The sequence below is a fragment of the Leopardus geoffroyi genome, chromosome E2 (genome assembly GCF_018350155.1).
Source record: "Leopardus geoffroyi isolate Oge1 chromosome E2, O.geoffroyi_Oge1_pat1.0, whole genome shotgun sequence".
Taxonomy (NCBI): domain Eukaryota; kingdom Metazoa; phylum Chordata; class Mammalia; order Carnivora; family Felidae; genus Leopardus; species Leopardus geoffroyi.
The window spans coordinates 31,064,668-31,085,239 of NC_059335.1; the positions used below are offsets into that span (position 1 = coordinate 31,064,668).

General features: G+C 36.5%; 1 protein-coding gene across 10 annotated transcripts in view; it reads left to right on the top strand.

The window, feature by feature from the left end:
* CHD9 (chromodomain helicase DNA binding protein 9) overlaps positions 1-20,572 on the top strand; it is a 235,678-nt gene that overhangs the window by 181,331 nt on the left and 33,775 nt on the right. For all 10 annotated transcript variants that reach the window (XM_045442757.1, XM_045442756.1, XM_045442760.1 and 7 more), the window contains 8 exons: positions 1,258-1,368; positions 6,497-6,693; positions 7,162-7,361; positions 12,470-12,629; positions 13,066-13,155; positions 17,832-17,935; positions 18,413-18,530; positions 19,168-19,225. In XM_045442757.1, the coding sequence (XP_045298713.1) occupies positions 1,258-1,368; positions 6,497-6,693; positions 7,162-7,361; positions 12,470-12,629; positions 13,066-13,155; positions 17,832-17,935; positions 18,413-18,530; positions 19,168-19,225 (1,038 nt within the window). The remainder of the gene's footprint in view (positions 1-1,257; positions 1,369-6,496; positions 6,694-7,161; positions 7,362-12,469; positions 12,630-13,065; positions 13,156-17,831; positions 17,936-18,412; positions 18,531-19,167; positions 19,226-20,572) is intronic.

Genomic DNA, 20,572 nt, shown 5'->3' on the forward strand with positions numbered 1-20,572 from the left:
CTCATGCCAAACTTGCTTCATCATTACCTTATCCATCCTTCGTATTATTTTAAAGGAAATCCCAGATAGTATATATACAGGCATATGTATAATATATATGAAGATTTCTTTAACACACCCACAATACTTACCATTACAGTCAAAAATCAAATTCACAGTGATTCCTTTGTATCATTAGTGTTCCACTGTTCAAACTTTCAGACTTGCAGACTTACCTTGAATGTCATAAATGGCTTGTTTGCGTATAGCTGCTTTATCATCTCTTTAATGTGTAATTTTCTTTTAAAATGCCATCAAGATGGGTTTTTTAATGAAGATTTTTATCATTTGATTATATCCCAGATAATTAAGCATTATCTGTAAGCCATTTACCAATTATATTCTCTTTTGAAAATAATTTGACTACATTCTTCCCTTTAACTCTTGTAAGTGTTCCCATGCATTTTTCAGGCTCTTTTCTTTTTTAAAGCATCACGTATCTTTACTGTTTGCTTCATTTTTATAGAGCACTTTGATGACTTCCTTTGAAGTGGCGTATCTATTTTCAGGGACTTAAGTTTCAAATAACAGTTATTAGTTTGTAAGTGACAGTGTTGAGCTGCAATATCTAAAGTTTGTTCCAACTAAAAGATTGTATGATTTCTACAATATTTAAGAAAGTAAATCATCTGTATTTTTTTTGTTTTTCTGTAATCTCTTAAATTTTTACAATGACTATGCAGTATTGTTGTAAGGAAAAGCGTTTTTAATGTAAAGACAGACTGATTTTTTTTTTTATTTCTTATATCCTGTATTGCATTTTCTTTAGGAGACCTATCTCTTTAAAAATGTGATGGAAATAAAGTAGGAGTATACCAGAAAATGAACTGTATAGGGCAAGCAGTTTTGAAATTCTTGTTCTAACCTAATTTCTTAATATTCATGTAGTATATCTAGAAAGCATATCTCTGTCCTGTGTAGCTTCTTGACCAAAGAGATTTGATCCTTACTTATCAAAAGCTTGAGTTAAACAACAGTAATAACTTACTTAATCCTTTCCTAAAAACTCCAGCCTATGTTGGCAGTGAGCCTTTTGCCGTGAGCAGATGCTGTGCTGTTTCAGACCATAGCATTTGGAGTATCCTTTGAATGTATGTGTGTATGCTGAATTCAAATTCTATCCCCAATAAATGTGAGGAGATAATGTTGTAAATATACTTTGATAGATTTTCCTCTAAACTTCAAAACATTTTGAAAAACTGCCATTATGTATTTCAGGCAAGTTTTGTGGCATCTGGAAATCGGACAGATATTTCCTTAGATGATCCTAACTTCTGGCAGAAATGGGCTAAAAAGGCAGAAATAGATATAGATGCCATCAGTGGCAGAGTAAGTATTTCTTTCCATTTGAAAAATTATCTATTAGGATACTTTCTAATATTATTATAATATTTTAAGGTATTCAACTGTGTACTTACTGAAATAAATTTACTTCATAAATAAATTGATGTGGAGTATCTGAATGATCATATATTGAGTTAGACACTGTTTCAATTTAATACCTCTGGTATCTATCATGATAGGTTGTAATACAGGGAAAATTTAAGTTTGGATACTTATATTCTTAAAATTGTAATGTGTTTTGGGGCGCCTGGGTGGCGCAGTCGGTTAAGCGTCCGACTTCAGTCAGGTCACGATCTCGCGGTCCGTGAGTTCGAGCCCCGCGTCGGGCTCTGGGCTGATGGCTCAGAGCCTGGAGCCTGTTTCCCATTCTGTGTCTCCCTCTCTCTCTGCCCCTCCCCCGTTCGTGCTCTGTCTCTCTCTGTCCCAAAAATAAATAAACGTTGAAAAAAAAAAAAAGAAAAAAAAATGTGTTTTTTAATTTGTAAAATGTCTTCAAATCATCAGTTATGTTTTGCTCTTTAACTTTGTTTCCTTGGAGTCCGCTCCCATTAATGATGATCCAGTCAGATACAAAAGGAGAAAAAAAACCAGTCAAGAAAGTGGCAAAACTATTTCTTTTTTAACTTTACTTAGAGCTAAGAAAGGGCCAAAAAGCTAAAATACAATTTGTAGAACTAATAATAACATAACTGTTTACTTCATAAGACACCTGTCTAATTATGTATAGGAATCAATGTTTGTGAATCTTATCTATTAGCAAGATAACTGCTAAATGATTAAAAGAATTCTATATTAAGCATTGATGCATGGGATCTATTTTAATAGATAGTCTTTTTAATTAAAATGTAAAACTTTACAATGAGAAATAATACCACTGCCATACACAATCATTACTATTTAATGTGTTTCAGAAATATGTGTAATTGTATGTGAAACAAATAAGGAAATTTGAAACGATATTTATAAAAACATCATTATTTACATATGGTATGTTTATATGTCTAAAAAGGCAATGGAGGGGCACGTGGGTGGCTCAGTTGGTTGAGCATCCGACTTGGGCTTGGGTCATGATCTTGCAGTTCGTGAGTTTGAGCCACATCGGGTTTGCTGCTGTCAGCCTGTCAGCGCAGAGCCTGCTTCAAGTCCTCTGTCCCCCTCTGTGTGCTCCTCCCACACTTGAGCTCTCTCAAAAATAAATGAGCATTTAAAAAAAATAAACATAAAAAGGCAGTGGAATCTGGAAGCAATGGAATTTTTTACTCATTAAAAGTATAGGAGCGCTCTGATGGCTTAGTCGGTTAAGCCTCCAACTCTTGATTTCAACCCATGTCATGATCTCACGGTTCACGAGGTCAAATCCCATGTCTGGCTCTACACTGATAGCACGGAGCCTGCTTGGGATTCTTTCTGCCCCTCTCCTCCCTCGCTCCCTCTCACTCTCTCTCTCTCAAATAAAATAAACATTTAAAAATAAATAAATGAGTTTAATGAGTTAACTGGATAAAAGATAAATACACCACTTAGCCTTCTTAAATATTGGTACTAACAGAAGTAGAAAGATATAATGGAAGAAAACATCTATTCACAGAAGGAAAAAAAGATACCAAACACTTAGGAGTATACTTACTGACAGATATATGTGATTTAGTTAAGTAAATTATCAAATTTAATTGGGAGATTTGTCAGTTGGCAAGAAAACTACATATTTTAAGCATTTTAAGAGTTTGTAAACATAGGGGCACCTGGGTGGCTTAGTCGGTTAAGTTTCCAAGTTTAGCTCAGGTCATGATCTCGTGGTTCATGGATTTGATCTCTGCATTGGGCTCTGTGCTGACAGCTAGCTCAAAGCCTGGAGCCTGCCTTGGATTCTGTGTCTCCCTTGCTTTCTGCCCCTCCCCCACTCGTGCTCTATCTCTCTGTCTCTGTTAAAAATAAATAAATGCATTTTTAAAAAATTTAAAAAAAGAGTTTATAAACATAGAAATGCAACCAAAATCAAAATGTTAACAGTTTTTTCATATAACCAGACAATATGTAAAGTTTCCCTGGAAAAATGAATTGTCAAGAATATTAAATGTTTAGGGGCGCCTGGGTGGCGCAGTCGGTTAAGCGTCCGACTTCAGCCAGGTCACGATCTCGCGGTCCCTGAGTTCGAGCCCCGCGTCGGGCTCTGGGCTGATGGCTCAGAGCCTGGAGCCTGTTTCCGATTCTGTGTCTCCCTCTCTCTCTGCCCCTCCCCCGTTCATGCTCTGTCTCTCTCTGTCCCAAAAATAAATAAACGTTCAAAAAAAAAATTAAAAAAAAAAAAAAAAAAAAAGAATATTAAATGTTTATTTTAAATGCACTTTTAGGAACCTGTCTGACAGCAATAATCATACAGGTACAATGATAATACAGTACAGTGATGTTCATTGCCACATTTTTTTGTTTTAGAAAAAACTTACAAAGTAATTAAACCTCTTACGATAGAGGATTAGTGCATGCATTACTGTCTAATGCAATAAGTAAAAATAATCGTGTAGATCCCTATGTACTAGTGATATAGAAAGAGCTCCAACACAGTTAAATTTAAAGTATGAGGGAGATATAGAACAATGCCTATAGTGTGATATTTGTGAGTTTTCAAAAGTCTCTGTTGGGGATCCAGAGACACTCATATATGCATTTATGCATTCATCCAACTATGAGTCAAGTGCCATTGTCACATTAGGGACAGTGTGCCCAAGACAAAGCAACCACTGCTTTTACACAACTTACGAATTCTGGTAAGTGAGACAGAAGTAAACAAGTGCATAAGATAGTTTCAGAGAGGGAAGAAAATGAAACACATGGCAGAGAATGCTGGGAGGTGTAGAGACAGCATTAAGCGACGTGGTCAAGGGAAGTCACTCTCAGTTGTGCTGAGATTGAATGACCAGAAAGAGCCAATAATGTAAAGACATGAGGAAAATCTTTCAAGGTACAGGGAATGGCAGTAAGCCATTGGTGGAAATAAGCTCTGGTATTCCAGAAATAGAAATGACATGGCAGTGTAGGCAGTGAGGAGGTGATAGGCAAGGTCAGAGACCATAGATATGGGTCACATTATAGGGCCTTGTATATTACCTTGGGGAGTTAAGCACTTTATAAATAAACTTTTATAAGCACTTACTCATTTAATACTTGTACAATTACATTTTCTTATTTATGCTTTGAAAAAGACATTTAAAGGTTTTCTGAAAATGAAGTACAAAGAAGGCAGACTAGCATTATTTACTATCAAAACATAATGTATTATAAACATGATTAAAACAGCATGCTACTGAGAAAAAGATATAAAGAGTAAGAACAAAATAACAGAAAAAGATCAAATTATAAGTTGTAATAAAGAAATATTAGAGAAAAAGGCATTATATAATAATCATGACTAGAATATTGAGTTAACGTTGGGGGGAACTTTATAATGATATATTCTATACCAAGTAAACTCCAATTTGCGATAAAAAAATTTTTTTAAATTCTTCGAAAGCATGAAAAAATGGAAAAACTAGATTTCTGTTTTATCAAATACTTGGTGGGAAAACATTCTAAATTAGAAAGAAATCACAAAGGAAATGTTTGGCATATGCAAATACATAAGACTACTTAAGTACTTTTTCCATTAAGTACTCCAAAGTACTTAATGGAAAATAAAAGGGCAGTTAGACTGGTGAGACTTATTTATAGCAGAAATTTATATGAAAGTCAATATTGTTATTATATGAAAGCTCATATAAGGTGATCAAAAATACATCAAACCTCAAAAGATTGTGGGCAGAAGACTTGAAAATTTACTCAAAAAATACAGTTAGGGTTTTTTTGTTTTTTTTTTTTTTTTTGTCTTTAAAGAAGCTGGGGTGGGGCAAAAGGACAACTCTTTCTTACTGAAAAAAGGCTGATTAACAAATATAGAAGCAATAAGAGAAGAGTTCTACCATGTATTGACCACAGTAATAATTGTAAAGCAGACAAGACCCATTGATGAATTCTAAAATTAGTGGGTAAAATTGAAGGAGAAACAGACTTTTTACATATTCTCAAAGAATATCTTCCTAACTTGGAAATGTTTCATTGAAGGTAAAAAACATGTCAACTTAAGTTGTTTTGAATGAGTTAAACTGAATTAAACATGGTGAGGTTCATACACTTAATTACCTTGCTTTTTGTGTATTAATATAACTCTTTTGGAAAGGACTAAAACATGTTTTTGGATCTATAAAATATTTAAATCCTTTGACCAGTATTGGTATTTCTAGATATTTCCCTTTTTTGGATTTATCTTTAGGATAAACTTAGATTACAAATATTTATTTTAATGGGGCACCTGGGTGTCTCAGTCGGTTAAGCATCCGACTTCGGCTCAGTTCATGGTCTCACGGTCTATGAGTTTGAGCCCCGTGTCGGGCTCTGTGCTGACAGCTCGGAGCCTGGAGCCTGCTTCAGATTCTATGTCTCCCTGTCTCTCTGCCCCTCTCCCATTCATGCTCTGCCTCTCTCTGGCTCAAAACTAGGTAAACATTAAAAAAAAATTTTTTTTTAACAAATATTTACTTTAGCATTATGTATTTTAAAAATTGAAAACGAAGGCTCTTGGGGGGCTCAACCTGTTAAGCATCCAACTCTTGATCTCAGCCCAGGTCTTGATCTTAGGGTTGTGAGTTCAAGCCCCTCTTTGGGTTCCACGCTGGGTGTGAAGCCTACTTAAAAATAAGGCAAAAAAAAATTGAAAACAATCTAAACTATGAATTAGGTAAAGAAAACTAAGATGCATAAATATAGTTTAAAAATATATTATGGTTATTATATAAAGCATAACACAATAACTCTCATATTAATGATAAGGCCAAATACCAAATTCTTTTCATCCTATGACTGTGATGTCACAATATTATATGTGTATGGTAATAAGCATTTTAAAGGAATATAAAAATTTTTAAGTTGATCTGGTAGGTTGATGAAATTGTTAGTAATTTCTTTTTCTGACTTTTTGTAATTATTTTATTGTTTGTACAATTTGAAAGGTGAAGATATAAAACACTGTTATAAACAAAATAGTAAAAGGACCTTTAAGTAATAGCTGTTAACAATTTTACAGAACAGCTTGGTTATTGACACTCCAAGAATTAGGAAGCAAACAAGACCCTTTAGTGCCACAAAAGATGAGTTGGCGGAATTATCTGAAGCTGAAAGTGAAGGGGATGAAAAGCCCAAACTCCGGAGACCCTGTGATCGTTCCAATGGCTATGGAAGAACTGAATGCTTTAGAGTAGAGAAAAATCTTCTAGTTTATGGGTAAAAAAATTTTTTTAATGTTTCTTGTTAATAGTCTCTATAAAGTTACAGAAAACGTACACTGTATTCTAGTGTATTTTTTCATCTTGTTAGAATCAATAAAAATCTATTTTAAGTAGATTTAAAATACCCTACATTTATATGCTTAACATATATTTAATAGCAGAATGATGGAGTATCCTTAAGTTTTAAATTATAAATGTATCACTGAAGTCAAATTCCTTATTTTTCTGAGAGTTGCATATTCAATAATATAAAATGGATAATCTTGTTATCCATTATTGAATAAGACACACCTGAAATCACTATACCATGGTTCTGCATTTTACACTCAGGGAAAAAACTTTATTAGGTAAATCCTATTCATGACAAATGTGTTTTTTGTAGTTTTCAAGCCTTTTATCCATGAGTTCTGTTTTTCTCTAGAACTTGACTAAATATTAATGTAAGTTTACCTTTTTTAACCAGATGGGGCCGATGGAGAGAGATTCTGTCTCATGGTCGTTTTAAAAGGCAGCTGAATGAGCATGATGTAGAAATAATTTGCCGAGCCCTCTTAGCTTATTGCCTTGTTCACTACCGAGGCGATGAGAAAATTAAAGGCTTCATATGGGATCTCATTACTCCAACTGAAGATGGGCAGACACGAGAGCTACAAAATCATCTGGGTAAGAACATTCTTATTACATTTATGTTTAGTTATATAGGTGGCACCATAGTACCCTATAAAGTGTTGAAGCACTGTAGAGTTAACACTAATGAATCCTTAAGCTTCACGCTCAATTCAAGTTCCAACTTAGAAAATACCAGTGTTATCAGTTTGGTTGGGTTTCACATACAGGTTTACGTGCAGTTTGGTTATTTTTTTTTTTTTAAACAATTTTTTTTTTCAACGTTTATTTTATTTTTTGGGGGACAGAGAGAGACAGAGCATGAACGGGGGAGGGGCAGAGAGAGAGGGAGACACAGAATCGGAAACAGGCTCCAGGCTCTGAGCCATCAGCCCAGAGCCTGACGCGGGGCTCGAACTCACGGACCGCGAGATCGTGACCTGGCTGAAGTCGGAGGCTCAACCGACTGCGCCACCCAGGCGCCCCCTTTTTTTTTTTAAACATTTATTTATTTTTGAGACAGAGAGAGACAGAGCATGAATGGGGGAGGGTCAGAGAGAGAGGGAGACACAGAATCCGAAACAGGCTCCAGGCTCTGAGCTGTCAGCACAGAGCCCGACGCGGGGCTCGAACTCACAGACCGCAAGATCATGACCTGAGCTGAAGTCGGCCGCTCAACCGACTGAGCCACCCAGGCGCCCCACAGTTTGGTTATTGATCCAACATAAATCCGTTCGCAGGTTGTTGTCTCAGAAGTCTTCCCTCATCCATGTTCATATAGATCTATCTCATTTTTAAAACTCCTTTTTAGTAGTTCATAGTGTTGCTATTCCATAGTTTATTTAGCATCTGCTTTTAATGATGGGCACTTAGGCCATTTCTCACTGTAGAGAATTAAAAAACAAGTTTCAGTGAAGATCCTTCTGTGTTTATCCTTGTTCATGTGAATAAACCTTTCACTAAAATAAATACCATGAAATGGAATTGTCGAAGGATAGCTTATGTACATCCTTAGTACCTAAAATGTGGTCTATGGGTTAATAGCGTCAGCATCTCCTGAGAGCTTCTTAGAAGTACAGACTCTTGGGCCTCAGACTTACTGAATCAGAAACTGAATTTTAACAAGTTCCTTAGCAATTAGTATGTATATTAAAGTTGAAAAACACTGATGTATACATTTTAAGTTTTCATAAATACTTTAATTTGCCATCAGATATGACTATACCAGTTTACAACTATAAATTGTATATATAAGGTATATATAAGTCCCTTTTTCTCCACATCCTTTCTAATAGAACATTCTTTTCTGCATAAAGTAATTCTTTCATAGCATAAAGTAATTGATTTTTTCTGTAAAGATAAAAAAGATTACTACGCCCTGAAAGTTGTGTTACAATTTTGTTCTATTTAATCAACACATACCTGTTATAGTGTCTACTGTGTGCTTCTCGTGCAAGGTAGTGGGAAGATAAGAAGAGACAAGATCCCTGAGCTCATCATGAACTTTGCATTCCGGCCAGGTAGATAGACATAATAAGAAAGGAGATAAATAATTACAGAATGTGATAAGTACTGTGAGGTAAATAAAATAACTTCTGAAATGGAGAAAACAGAAAGCACCTATTTTAGATTAGGGTGATCACTGGAGGCTGTCTTAGTTGCGGGCAATTAAATCAGTAACGTGCAGAACTGACTTCAGGTAAGGATGGAAGATGGACACAAATATAATCTCACTCTTCCTTGAAACCCCACTTACATGTCAGTGAAGAGAAAAAAAAAATTAAGGCATTACACTTGATAAATTCTACAGACAAAAGTCCTAGTTTCTTCAACAAAGTGGGGGCAGGCAGGTAAAGAGGCTATCCAAAACCCGTGGCTCTCAGCGAGACATGATTCTGTGCCTGGTCCTGCCACCATTTAGGATTGTCACTGCTTTGAGCATGTCACTAGCATCTAGTAGGTAGAGGGCACGGGGGTATAGACAGCCCTGCACAATAAAGAACTATGCAGTTCAAAATACCAACAGTGCCGAGATTGAAAACCCTGCTGTAACTTAAAAGATTTAAGAGTCCTCAACTGCTTGCATTGTGGGGGTCTTATTTCATTCCTAGTTGAAACAAACAGCCCAGGGGATTTTTTTAAAATTATCTTTTTTAGATAATAGTAAATTTGAATATCAAGTATTAAGGAAGTATTATTTGCCTTTCTTGGGGCTGATAGTGGTTATTTTTTTAAAGGAGTCTTTGTCTTTTATATATCGCTAAAAGAGCCCCACATTGAGGGTAGAGATTACTTAAGTAAATAAACTTTAAAAGGGGGGTGGGTATCTGACTGGCCTAGTCAGAGGTGAGTGCAGCTCTTGATCTTGGGATTGTGAGTTTTAGCCCCACCTTGGTGGTAGAGATGACTTAAATAAATAAATTTTAAAAATTAATAAATAAAAGATAGTCATATTTGTTCATGAAATGATTGGTGTCTTAGATTTACTTCAAAATAATATAGAAGAAAAAAAATAATAACATAGAAGGTTGGTGAGTGAACAGGGTATAGATGAAACAAAACTGACCATGAGCTGATAATTATTAAAGTTGGATGACAGGACATTGTGATCCTTCATATTACTCCATCTGTTTTTGACTATGCTTAATTCCATAATTAAAAAGTAAATAGGCATAAACCCTCAAAAGAACAGAGAGAATGGGAGAGGAAATAGCAACACAGTTTTGGAACCTGGAAGCAAATAGATGAGTGGTGACTAACTCAACCAACCAGAGAGAGTTGAATCTTAGGTCAGCAGTAGGAAAAGGCAACGACCGACTGGTTTACTGCACAGATTACCCAAAAGTTTCAGCTTGTGACATATCAGGAACCTCTGAAAGTAGGTGTAAAGGACAGAGGTTTTGACTACAAGTTGTTTAAACAGAGTTCAGATTGCTAAATATCCTCTTCAGTTCTGTGTCATCAGGATGAAAAATGACTTAAAGTTTGTTCTCTAGGGAGAGTGAAGTGGAGGGTCTCTGGGTTGCATTGGTAGTTGAGGTATGGAGCTCCTAAATGGGGACTGAATGAATGTATGTATATTGAACAATGTCATACTCAAGGAAGAAAACTAAAGAATTTTCTTTGCGGAGTCTGATCAGGGCAAAACCTAACAATATGAAGGGTAACAGCAGATTGCCCTTCAGTGAGTCCCGTCAGACACCATCTGTGTCAACTTTTTGATCTGTCTCAAATATGAGCAAGCAACCAAGGATACCAGACACCCGAGGAAAGTTTCCAACATGAGAGGTGGAGACGAGAAACAAACCATCTAAATGAACTCGGAGGAAATAAGGACTATGCAAGAAAAGAACTTTTTTAAACCAGCATTAATATCTTTAAAGATACTTCAAATATACTGTGATTTTGGAGGAAGAATAAGGTGCTGTAGAAATAGTCAAGCACAACAGATCTCACATAAATTATAAATTAGCATGTAGCAGAAGTGAAAAAGTAAATAGGATTATGTGATGAAATCTGAAGCAGTTTTGTTAAAGAGAAGTTTATATGGAATATCTACATATTTTATTAGGAAAACTTAAGTATGTGTATTTTTAATTATGCACTGGTTTCCAAATCAGAGTGAGGAGGTCTCTGGAATATAGAACAGTATTAACATAGAACAGAATAGCAATTTAAGGTGGAGGGCATTAATTAGGATCAAAAAGAGATACTACACAGTAATAAAATGACTGATCCATAAAAGGAGATATAACAAGTATGAACTTTATACACCAAACAAAACAGTCTCAAAATATAAAGGCAAAATTGCCAACATTGTCAGAAGAAATGGACAGGCCACAGCATGCTTCTGTTTACCATTGTGGTAAGATTCCTGGCTGGTAGAGGACAGCAAGGAAAAGAGATACGAGATAGAAATTGAAAGGAATCAAAACTGTTTTTTTAGTAATTGTTAAAAATTGTAAGTGAAACAACTCAAGCATCATTGAGTTTAATAGGTAGGTGGTGGTATGCAGTGATACTCATACAATAGATTTTTAACAGTAGTTAAAATGGATAAATTACAGCCTTGTGAGCCGGCAAGTATTAAATCTCAAAAAAATACCAAAGTAATCAATAATTTGCAGAATTGCATGTGAAATACAATGTCTGTACACTTAAATATTTCTCCGACCTATGAATACAAAGAGGCATGGAATGAAAAGACAAATTCAGGGTAGTGATTATCTCTGGGAAGGAAGGAGTGAATTGAACTTCAACTGTGCGTATTCATTTCCTTTAATAAAACACTGACCAAATATGGAATATGCTAAGGTTAAGAGTAGGAATATATTTTCTGTAGTTTTGAAATATTTCAGGGGCACCTGGCTGGCTCAGTCGGTAGAGCATGTGACTCTTGATCTTGGGGTTGTAAGTTTGAGCCCTACATTTGGTGTAGAGATTACTTTAAAATAGTAAAAGAAAAAGAAATATTTCACAACAAAAGTATCGCATAAAATGAATATAGCTCTCTTAAACAGGAATCCACAATGACTAAACCTAATGCAGTTTTGAAAATCAAGAGGCCAAAACTTATTTTGTAACTAAAGAAACTAAAAGCAAAGCAGAGGTACAGGTTTTAGCTTTTGGTTTTTACATTTGGAAAACAAATAATGTGTTTTAGAACAAAATGGAAATCACAGTGATTAATTTCAGACACAGAATTATTGGGTGTTTGCGGGGAACTGTTAATATGTGTGTATAATCATCATGTTAACTTACCTTGCTATTGGGTCAGTATTGTTACCATTAATATATATATTTTTTTAAACATTTTTTTTTTTTTTTTGAGAGACAGAGAGAGACAAAGCGTGAGCAGGGGAGGGGCAGAGAGAGAAGGAGACATAGAATCTGAAGCAGGCTCCAGGCTCTGAGCTGTCAGCACAGAGCCCGACACGGGGCTCGAACCCACAAACCATGAAATCATGACCTGAGCTGAAGTCGGAGGCTTAACCAACTGAGCCGCCCAGGCGCCCCATGTTACCATTAATATTTTAAAGATCTCTATACAGCCTGCACAGACCTCTGAAAGTCTCTAGAAGTTTCTTGTGTTGAAAAAAATGTGCCAAATTGCAAATCTTTCTACAGATTATCGCTGATATCACGTGTCCTTCTCATTTTAACAGGCCTGTCAGCCCCAGTACCCAGGGGTCGAAAAGGGAAGAAAGTAAAGACTCAAACAAGCTCATTTGATATACAGAAAGCAGAATGGCTTCGAAAATATAATCCTGAGCAGCTACTTCAAGATGAAGGATACAAAAAACATATAAAACACCACTGTAATAAGTAGGTAGTAGGGTATTTTTAACACAACTCTTTAGAAGTTTATATTTCTGAATTTATCAAAAATCTTAAAGCATGCTGATTTTGAGTACAGAGACAGTGTGGTCTAGGACCAATCCTAATCTTAATCTTACAGGGTATCCTTCAGCAAATCATGGTATACCTCTTGTGTCACTGTTTTCATCAACAGAGAGAGAAATAAAACTGGCCTCCAAATGATCTCATTATATCTTACTTGGATATTAAATAATGATGATTGTGAAGATTTTGGAGAAACCTATTTTATATATATGGTAGTAATGAGATTTATTTAATCAGAAGTAATTATTTAATTACAAAAATTCTGTATACAAATTCTTTTCCAATTTTAACCTCATGGATGAATTTTCTTTAATGATTAATGTCTTTGTGTCTTTTGATTTCCTTTCCCTCATTTTAGGGTTTTGCTTCGTGTAAGAATGCTGTATTATCTAAAGCAAGAAGTCATTGGAAATGAGTGTCAGAAAGTATTTGATGGAGTTGATGCAAGGTAAATTAATTAAATAACCTGTTGATATTTTCAGTAATATACTGAAAATAGCAAAAATTCTATGACCAGAAAACTGTCTATCAAAGTGGCTGCTTATTCAGTGAAGTTCACAAGAAGAAAATTCTACCAAATTTACAGAATTCACCCTTGCCAGTTTGTTGCCTTTCCTCTGTTAGTCTCAGTCTGGCTCTGTCACTAGTAGCAGTATCGGTCATCATCATCATCATCATCATCATCACCATCATCATCTGGCTCTGTCACAACAACAGTAGCAGCAAATCTAAAACTAAATCTAAAACTGAACCTTGCCTGTGTTCATTCTTTTCTTCTTCCCTCCTAACCCAGTGGAAGAATGGTGACTGACTTTTATCCACATATGATCTGTCCGACACCCTGGTCTCTTTGTTCCTTATTCTACTTCTCTCTTCTTCCTGAAATGCTATCCTCTTTAATTTTTTTGTAATACTGTCTTCTGTAGGCATTCATGCAACTATACCCACCCGGTTGTCCTTTTTCCTCAGCGCTCTGTCCCTCACCCACAATGCTGCAGCCACACTGGTGTTTCTGTTTCTCCAGCACGTCAGGCTCATTCTGTGCTGTGCCTCCTGGTACACTCTTACACCTCAGCTTCCCCAGAACTGTCTCTTCAGGTCATTCAGGCCTCTATTCAGCTTCTACCTCCTCAGATAGGCCTTCCCTGGCCTCCCTAGCTAAAGCAAGCCTAGCAGTCACTCGCTACTATGTAACCTTACTTTATCTCATTCATATTGCCTGTGAAATGCTTATTAGAGTCATGTTTATTTGTCTGTCTTTCTCTTCCCACTACAGTTTAAGCTGCTTGAAGGTTAAACATGCTATCTGTCGTATTGATCATTTTTTCACAGCCCCTAGAATCTGAGACATAATAACACCCAATACATATTTGTTGACCAAGTGACCCCTCTTTTCCCTTGGCCTCCACTTGTGGAGAAACTATGATCTGTGAATTATCCCTACGTTTCCTCTTTCATTAATCTCCCCCTGGCCCCCAACTTCTCATTTGGATTTTATCATATTTGCATCTCCCTCAGCATAGATTCAGACGCGCACACACACACACACACACACACACACACACACACACACACAGTGCTTTTGGACCTGTGTCTCCTCACGCTACCGTATTATCACTCTCCTTGATTTCTGTGTCTGTGTCTCCTTTTTCTGCTCTGCCATTTCCTACGCACTCCCCCACAGCTCAGCTTCCACCCCCTCTCTTCTGCCTGCCCACTCGCCCACCAGTAAGCTTGCTGCTGAACACACAGAGGAACCCTACTGCTTATCTGACTTCACCTTTGTTGGCCACTGCCTCCTTAAAATGTGTCTGTAGCAGCATTCACCTGGACGTGTTCTTTCTAGCTTCTTTCTGCTTATTGTTCTGCAGGCCCCTCTTCACCCTCTTAAATGTCTTCTCATAGGCCCTCTTGTTGTCACCTCCTTTTCTTGGATGCTGTCTCTCTTCTGTGGTGTCAGGTATTTTTTTAATTTTTTTTTAAGTTTTATTTATTTAAGTAATCTGTATGTCCCATGTGGGGCTCAAACTCACGACCCCAAGATCAAGAGTCGCCCACTCTTGCAACTGCCCCATCAGGTGCCCCATCAGTTTTTGTTTTTATACTAAGGGTCTTCCAGATCTATCTCCAGTTCACATCTCTCTCCTGAACTTCAGGTCCACATTTCTCACAGGTGCCATGATTACCAACGCCTCCAGGCTTTTGCACTCTTGCTGGAACATTCCCTCTCCCCCTTTCCTCCATTCTCCGGGCTCTTCCTGCTCAGCTGACATCAACTCAGCCTCCAGGTCAGGCACGTACCCAGAGAACCCTGTCACACCATTCACCATGCAGTAGTGCAGGTACCTCTTCATGAGGGCAGGGAGTGTCTGCCTTATTATTGCTATTATTGGCACTTAATGAGTGCTGTTTAAATATATTTTGAATGAGTGATCTGGTCTGGGGAAGTTAAAGACAGTTTTATGCAAGAGACAGCATGTGAACTGAATCTTTAAAAACAGAAATCAACAACAGGAGCACATGCACCTCATTATGGTCCTTTCCCTAGCAGTTAACAAACACTTTACATGCATTTGTCACTTACAATCAAACACAGGGTAGGTATACGCTCTTTACAAGTAGGAAATCTTTCTACTGCCGATGCTGATCACAGTGTTCTGAGCTTACAGTGCCACCTGATGGTTGGTGAGGGGAACTACCTGACCCTCTTAAATTCTTTCCTCTTGCCTTCATCTTTTGGTTCTCACACTTTTTAGTCCTGGTCAGGAAATCAATCAAAAATAAATATCTTCTGTAACTGTATTTTTCCTCATCATTTTTTCAACTTTGACCAAATCACGGGAAAATCATTCTTTCTCTATTTTTCTTCATTAAGAAAAATACTGTGATTGCAGCCCTTCTGGGTTTTTTTAAAGAAGATTAGAGGTAATAATGTTACTTAAGTGCAGATAATTTCCTTTAAGAATCTAGAGAAAGGTGTACATCCTTTTCTCCATATTCCTTGGGTTAAAACTTTTTTCTGCTGGCAAAAGATTTATGAAAAATAAAAAGTAATTTCCTATCCACTTTTCATTGTTTTTAAAAAATGTTTATTTTTGAGAGAGAGAGCCAGAGCATGAGGCGGGAGGGGCAAAAAGAGAGGGGGATAGAGGATCCAAAGTGGGCTCTGTGCTGACAGCAGATAGCCTGACGCAGGGCTCAAACTCACAAACTGTGAGATCATGTTCTGAACCAAAGTCAGACACTTCGTGACTGAACCACCCAAGCACCCCAGAAAATGGCAAGTTTTTGATTCATAATTTGATTAAAACATTCAAAGTGCTATTTGTATGCTATATATAACTATCATGCCTAAAAAATGACAATATAATAAAGGACTAAAAACTATAATAAATCCTTTCTGTGAATGCTGTGGTAATATGGCTGTTTTCAGGAGTATGAAACAACTACTAAAGAACATTTTTAATTTTGCAAACATAATTTCCTTTGCTTATCATGTGAAATTACTACTGTCCCAGAAACCTTTTATAAGTAACACGTACAACACCACTAAAAAGGAAAATCTGCCATACATGGAAGGACTGAAATGTTTACTTGTTTACCATAGTGATTCAAGCCATTGTCTCCCTTAGCCTAACATACAACTTATGTCTGACAGGAATTAGCAAATAAATGTCATTAATTTTCACACACAAACATCATTCTTGTATTTTATTCAACAAAGAAGATGGAGTTGGATAGGATAAATTATTTCAGGAAATCAAATAATTCTAGTTGAGAATTTCTCTGTTTGACATTCGTGATTTACCAGTTTTCAAAGAATCAGAGATATGATAAAACATAATGAAAATGAAGTAGAATTTCATCTTGTCTCGGCACCAAAATTTCGTAAGTTAATTAACAAAGACCTATATGGATATATTTGAAAAAGTGAGGAGTTTCCTACTTAGAATTAAGTTGTGTAGCCCAAGGTCATTTGTAAGTTGGTTGTCTTTGGAAACTCAAAATAACTTTTTCATATAGAAATAAATTGATAGGGGCTTCTGAGTGGTTCAGTTGGTTGTGTCCAACTCTTGATTTTGGCTCAGGTCATGATCTCACAGTTTATGAGATCAAGCCCTGTGTCAGGCTGTGTGCTGACAGCATTGAGCCTGCTTGGGATTCTCTCTCTGCCCCTCTCCTGCTTTCTCTCTCTCTCTCTCTCTCTCTCCCAAAATAGATAAATAAACTTAAAAAAGAAAGAAAGAAAGAAACTGATAAATGGTCAATATGTTCCCGGGCTAGTTCACAAGAACCCAATATTTAACCACTAATATAGTGGAAATAAAGGACAATGGCCATGAAAACAAAAGGCTTCTAAGTCTTATGAGTAAATAAAACATGAAAATGGGGGCACCTGGATGACTCAGTTGGTTAAGCATCTGACTCTTAATTTAGTCTCAGGTCATGATCTTGCAGTTCTTGGGTTTGAGCCTCACATCGGGCTCTGAACTGACAGCATGGAGCCTGCTTGGGATTCTCTCTCTCTCTTTCCTTTTGCCCCTCCTCTCTTTCTCTTTCAAAATAAATAAATAAATACTTAAAAAGGAAAAAAAAAACAACTTTCCATTTTCCTTTACTTGTAAGCAATGCTTAATTTTTCAGTGGGATTTTCTTACCAATAGCAGTCTAGAAGAGATATGACTTGTTTTGCAGCCCAAAGCAATTAATTTGCCCTTCTAGGACCTCAGTTTGCTGGTGTACAAAATGAAATACTTGAGCCAGCTGATTTTTGTCAGGCTGTTTGCTGACATAAGATTCTACTTTCCCATAAAACATTTTGTCTGTATCTAAAGGAAACCAGTGGAAAGAATATGCTTCGTTAAGAGTAAAGTAAACCTGTTGGAACATTTCTTCTGTTGAGTTTAGAAATATTAATTCATTTTATGCTAACTTTGTTTATGTTGTGCAATTTTGTAATTTTTATCGGTGGCAATTATGGAAAACAAAAAGATCAATGAAATGAAATCTTAACATCTTTTTCTTAAAAACCATAATGCTGTTTACAAACTAGATAAAGTTTTGCCTCCTCTTTAACTTGTTTGTAATCATTCATAGTGCCATATCGTGATTTCTTTTTTAAAGTGACATTGATGTTTGGGTCCCAGAACCAGACCACTCAGAAGTTCCTGCTGAATGGTGGGATTTTGACGCTGATAAGTCCCTTCTTATTGGAGTTTTTAAACATGGTAAGTGAGAAGTAAGGTAGGTAGAGTCGTCTTCTGTGTATAATATAATTCAACTAGTTCTCAGTTTGATGATTTCCACCTACAGCTTTATTCCAGAAACACTCATATTATTATCAATATCAGGTACAGCATACACCACCAAATTATGTCTGTCAGTCACTACACTTCTTCATGAAAGGGTGGCAGAAATCTCACATAACTTCCCCTCAGGAAGAGTTCTTAGGTCAAGTGTGTTCTGTGTGATCGGTTTTCCTCTTTTTCACTTTAACTGATAAACTTAATCTAAATTTTTAAATATACACATGCCAGATCATGTAATTTGTGATAATTTCTGGAAAACATGCTTAATGTATATCATTTTAATATATGGTCCGTTTAGTCCAGGAACATTTTCTACCATAAATGTGTGGAATGCTTATATTTATACATCTTTTTTCTTTTTATCCTTTTTACTTTCACAATTGGTGATCCCTCCAGGTTATGAAAAATATAACACTATCCGAGCAGACCCAGCATTATGCTTCTTGGAAAGAGTGGGAAAGCCTGATGAGAAAGCAGTTGCTGCAGAACAGAGGGCAAATGATTATATGGATGGGTATGTGCACTTCAGGGTCTTGATTTCTCCATGTATCTCTATCAACATCACATATTCTGTCAGTGATGTTTATCTTTAAGTAATGCAGTGGTAAGAGAATTGGAGTTTACAATCAGAAAGAACTAATGATACTCTGATAAGTTAGTGCTTATCCAACAGTATGATCAAGGAAGAGGCTGGACCTGCCCCATACCCATTCTTGTGATGAGTCCTTCATTTTTCCATTCTTAATGGTCATGGCCATTAAGGCCATAAAATTCTGAGGGCATAAGAGGAAAGAAGACAGCTAAGAATATTACAGTTGAAGAGAAATATGATGTTGTTCATTGTAACAAGTAAGGGCCTTTACCATCTTTGTTTTCTTACCAAAAGAGAAAAGTAAGAGACTATGTTGAGGTTAATATTACCACATTTAAAAGTGAACTTGGTAGTAAGAGTCCATTAGAGGTAGCTTTCTTCTGACTTGCCATAGAACCACCTTCATGCTGTGGCTTCGAGTCCTCAGGCTAAAGAACAGAAATTTCAGTCTGAAAACACACTAAAAGTCTTGTCCTTGCAACAAGACTCCCATTTGTCCTGTCAAAGAGAAGTTTTAAGTCCAGTACAGTAATTGTGGCATCTGTTCATATTTTAACAGGGATGTGGAAGATCCAGAATACAAACCTGCCCCAGCTATCTTTAAAGATGATATGGAGGTATGCTTTGGATCCTATTTTAAAATCCTCAATTCTAGTCACTCCATGGTTTCTTTTGTTTGCTGTTTCTTTTGTGTGTTTTTCTTTCATGTTTTCCTTATACCTAATTCTGTTCTTCAGAAGAGCAGCTAAGTTAGTGATCCACTTAGGTTGACAGACATCACAAATAATCATTCAGAATTTGCCTGATCTCCCTTCTAGACAAGCTGGAGGCTGGCGTGGACGTGTGGATGAAGTGGAGCTTGCCCACGTGCTGCAGTGCTAGGAACTAAGAAGCACGGTGTTGGGGCAAAAATCCCAAAGCAGAGAGTGACAAGTAGATACTACAAGTACATGGCAACAGATAGAAACTATACCCACATAAAAGGTTTAAAGTAGAAGGTAGAGAGGAGAGGAATTCTGAGCTGTGAAAACATAGTTCTATGTGTTCTGTTTATAGAAAGTCAAAAGGAAGAAGCAGAGTTGGTGAAAATACAGAAAAGAGTCTGTGGGGTGGGGAAGTGATGTTAAAAAGGATGAGGAATTCTGTAATACTTAACAAGGGCATGGTAAAGGACTAGATGGTGTGGTAACTGTCAGGTAAGGTGTGTTGGTCTTTGTGGCCAAGGGGCTTGGATATTGATGGCTGTATGAGGGCAAGTGAGAGTGAGGGCCAGAGTGTGGCAGTGAGAATGGAAATCCTATACTGAATGAAAACCCTCAGAGGAAAGCACTCTCTGACAAACAGCACCAAGAAACAGCGTGGGCTCTGGGTAGGGAAAAAAATTGTTTCCCCTGAGAATTCATTAGCCATAGGCCTACTTTCTCTTGAGTTTATGGTTTGATTTCTCTTATATCACCTGCATGGTCCAGCCAAAAATGTGACATAAAAGGATCCCAAGCTGGTAATACCCCTGAGGTACCTAGTAGAAACATAAAGAAAAAGAATTATGGAAAAAGAACAGCTTCAGTGTAGACTATACTTGGTCCTGAAGATAAAACACTCTGTGAAATGAGGTCAAAATCCAAAAATTTTAAAAAAATGAGGAACAATTTACCGGGAGTAAATGCTAGCAAATACAACAAAGAACAGGATTAGACCTCTAAGAACTTCTGATATATCATAGATCTATTAAAATAGAAAATAAGTAATTTTTAAATGGTTAAAGACATTAAAGAAAGATCCAAGAACAAAAGAAAGATGGATCTGATTTTAAAAGAGTAGGGACATATGGAAAAAGAATTATGTAAAACTTTAGAAGTGGAAAATACAGTCATTAGAAGTTAAAACTTAACAAATAGGTTAAACATTGTGCTAGAGAGGCAGATTAGACCCAGATCTTGAGAGAAGACATTATTTAGAAAATA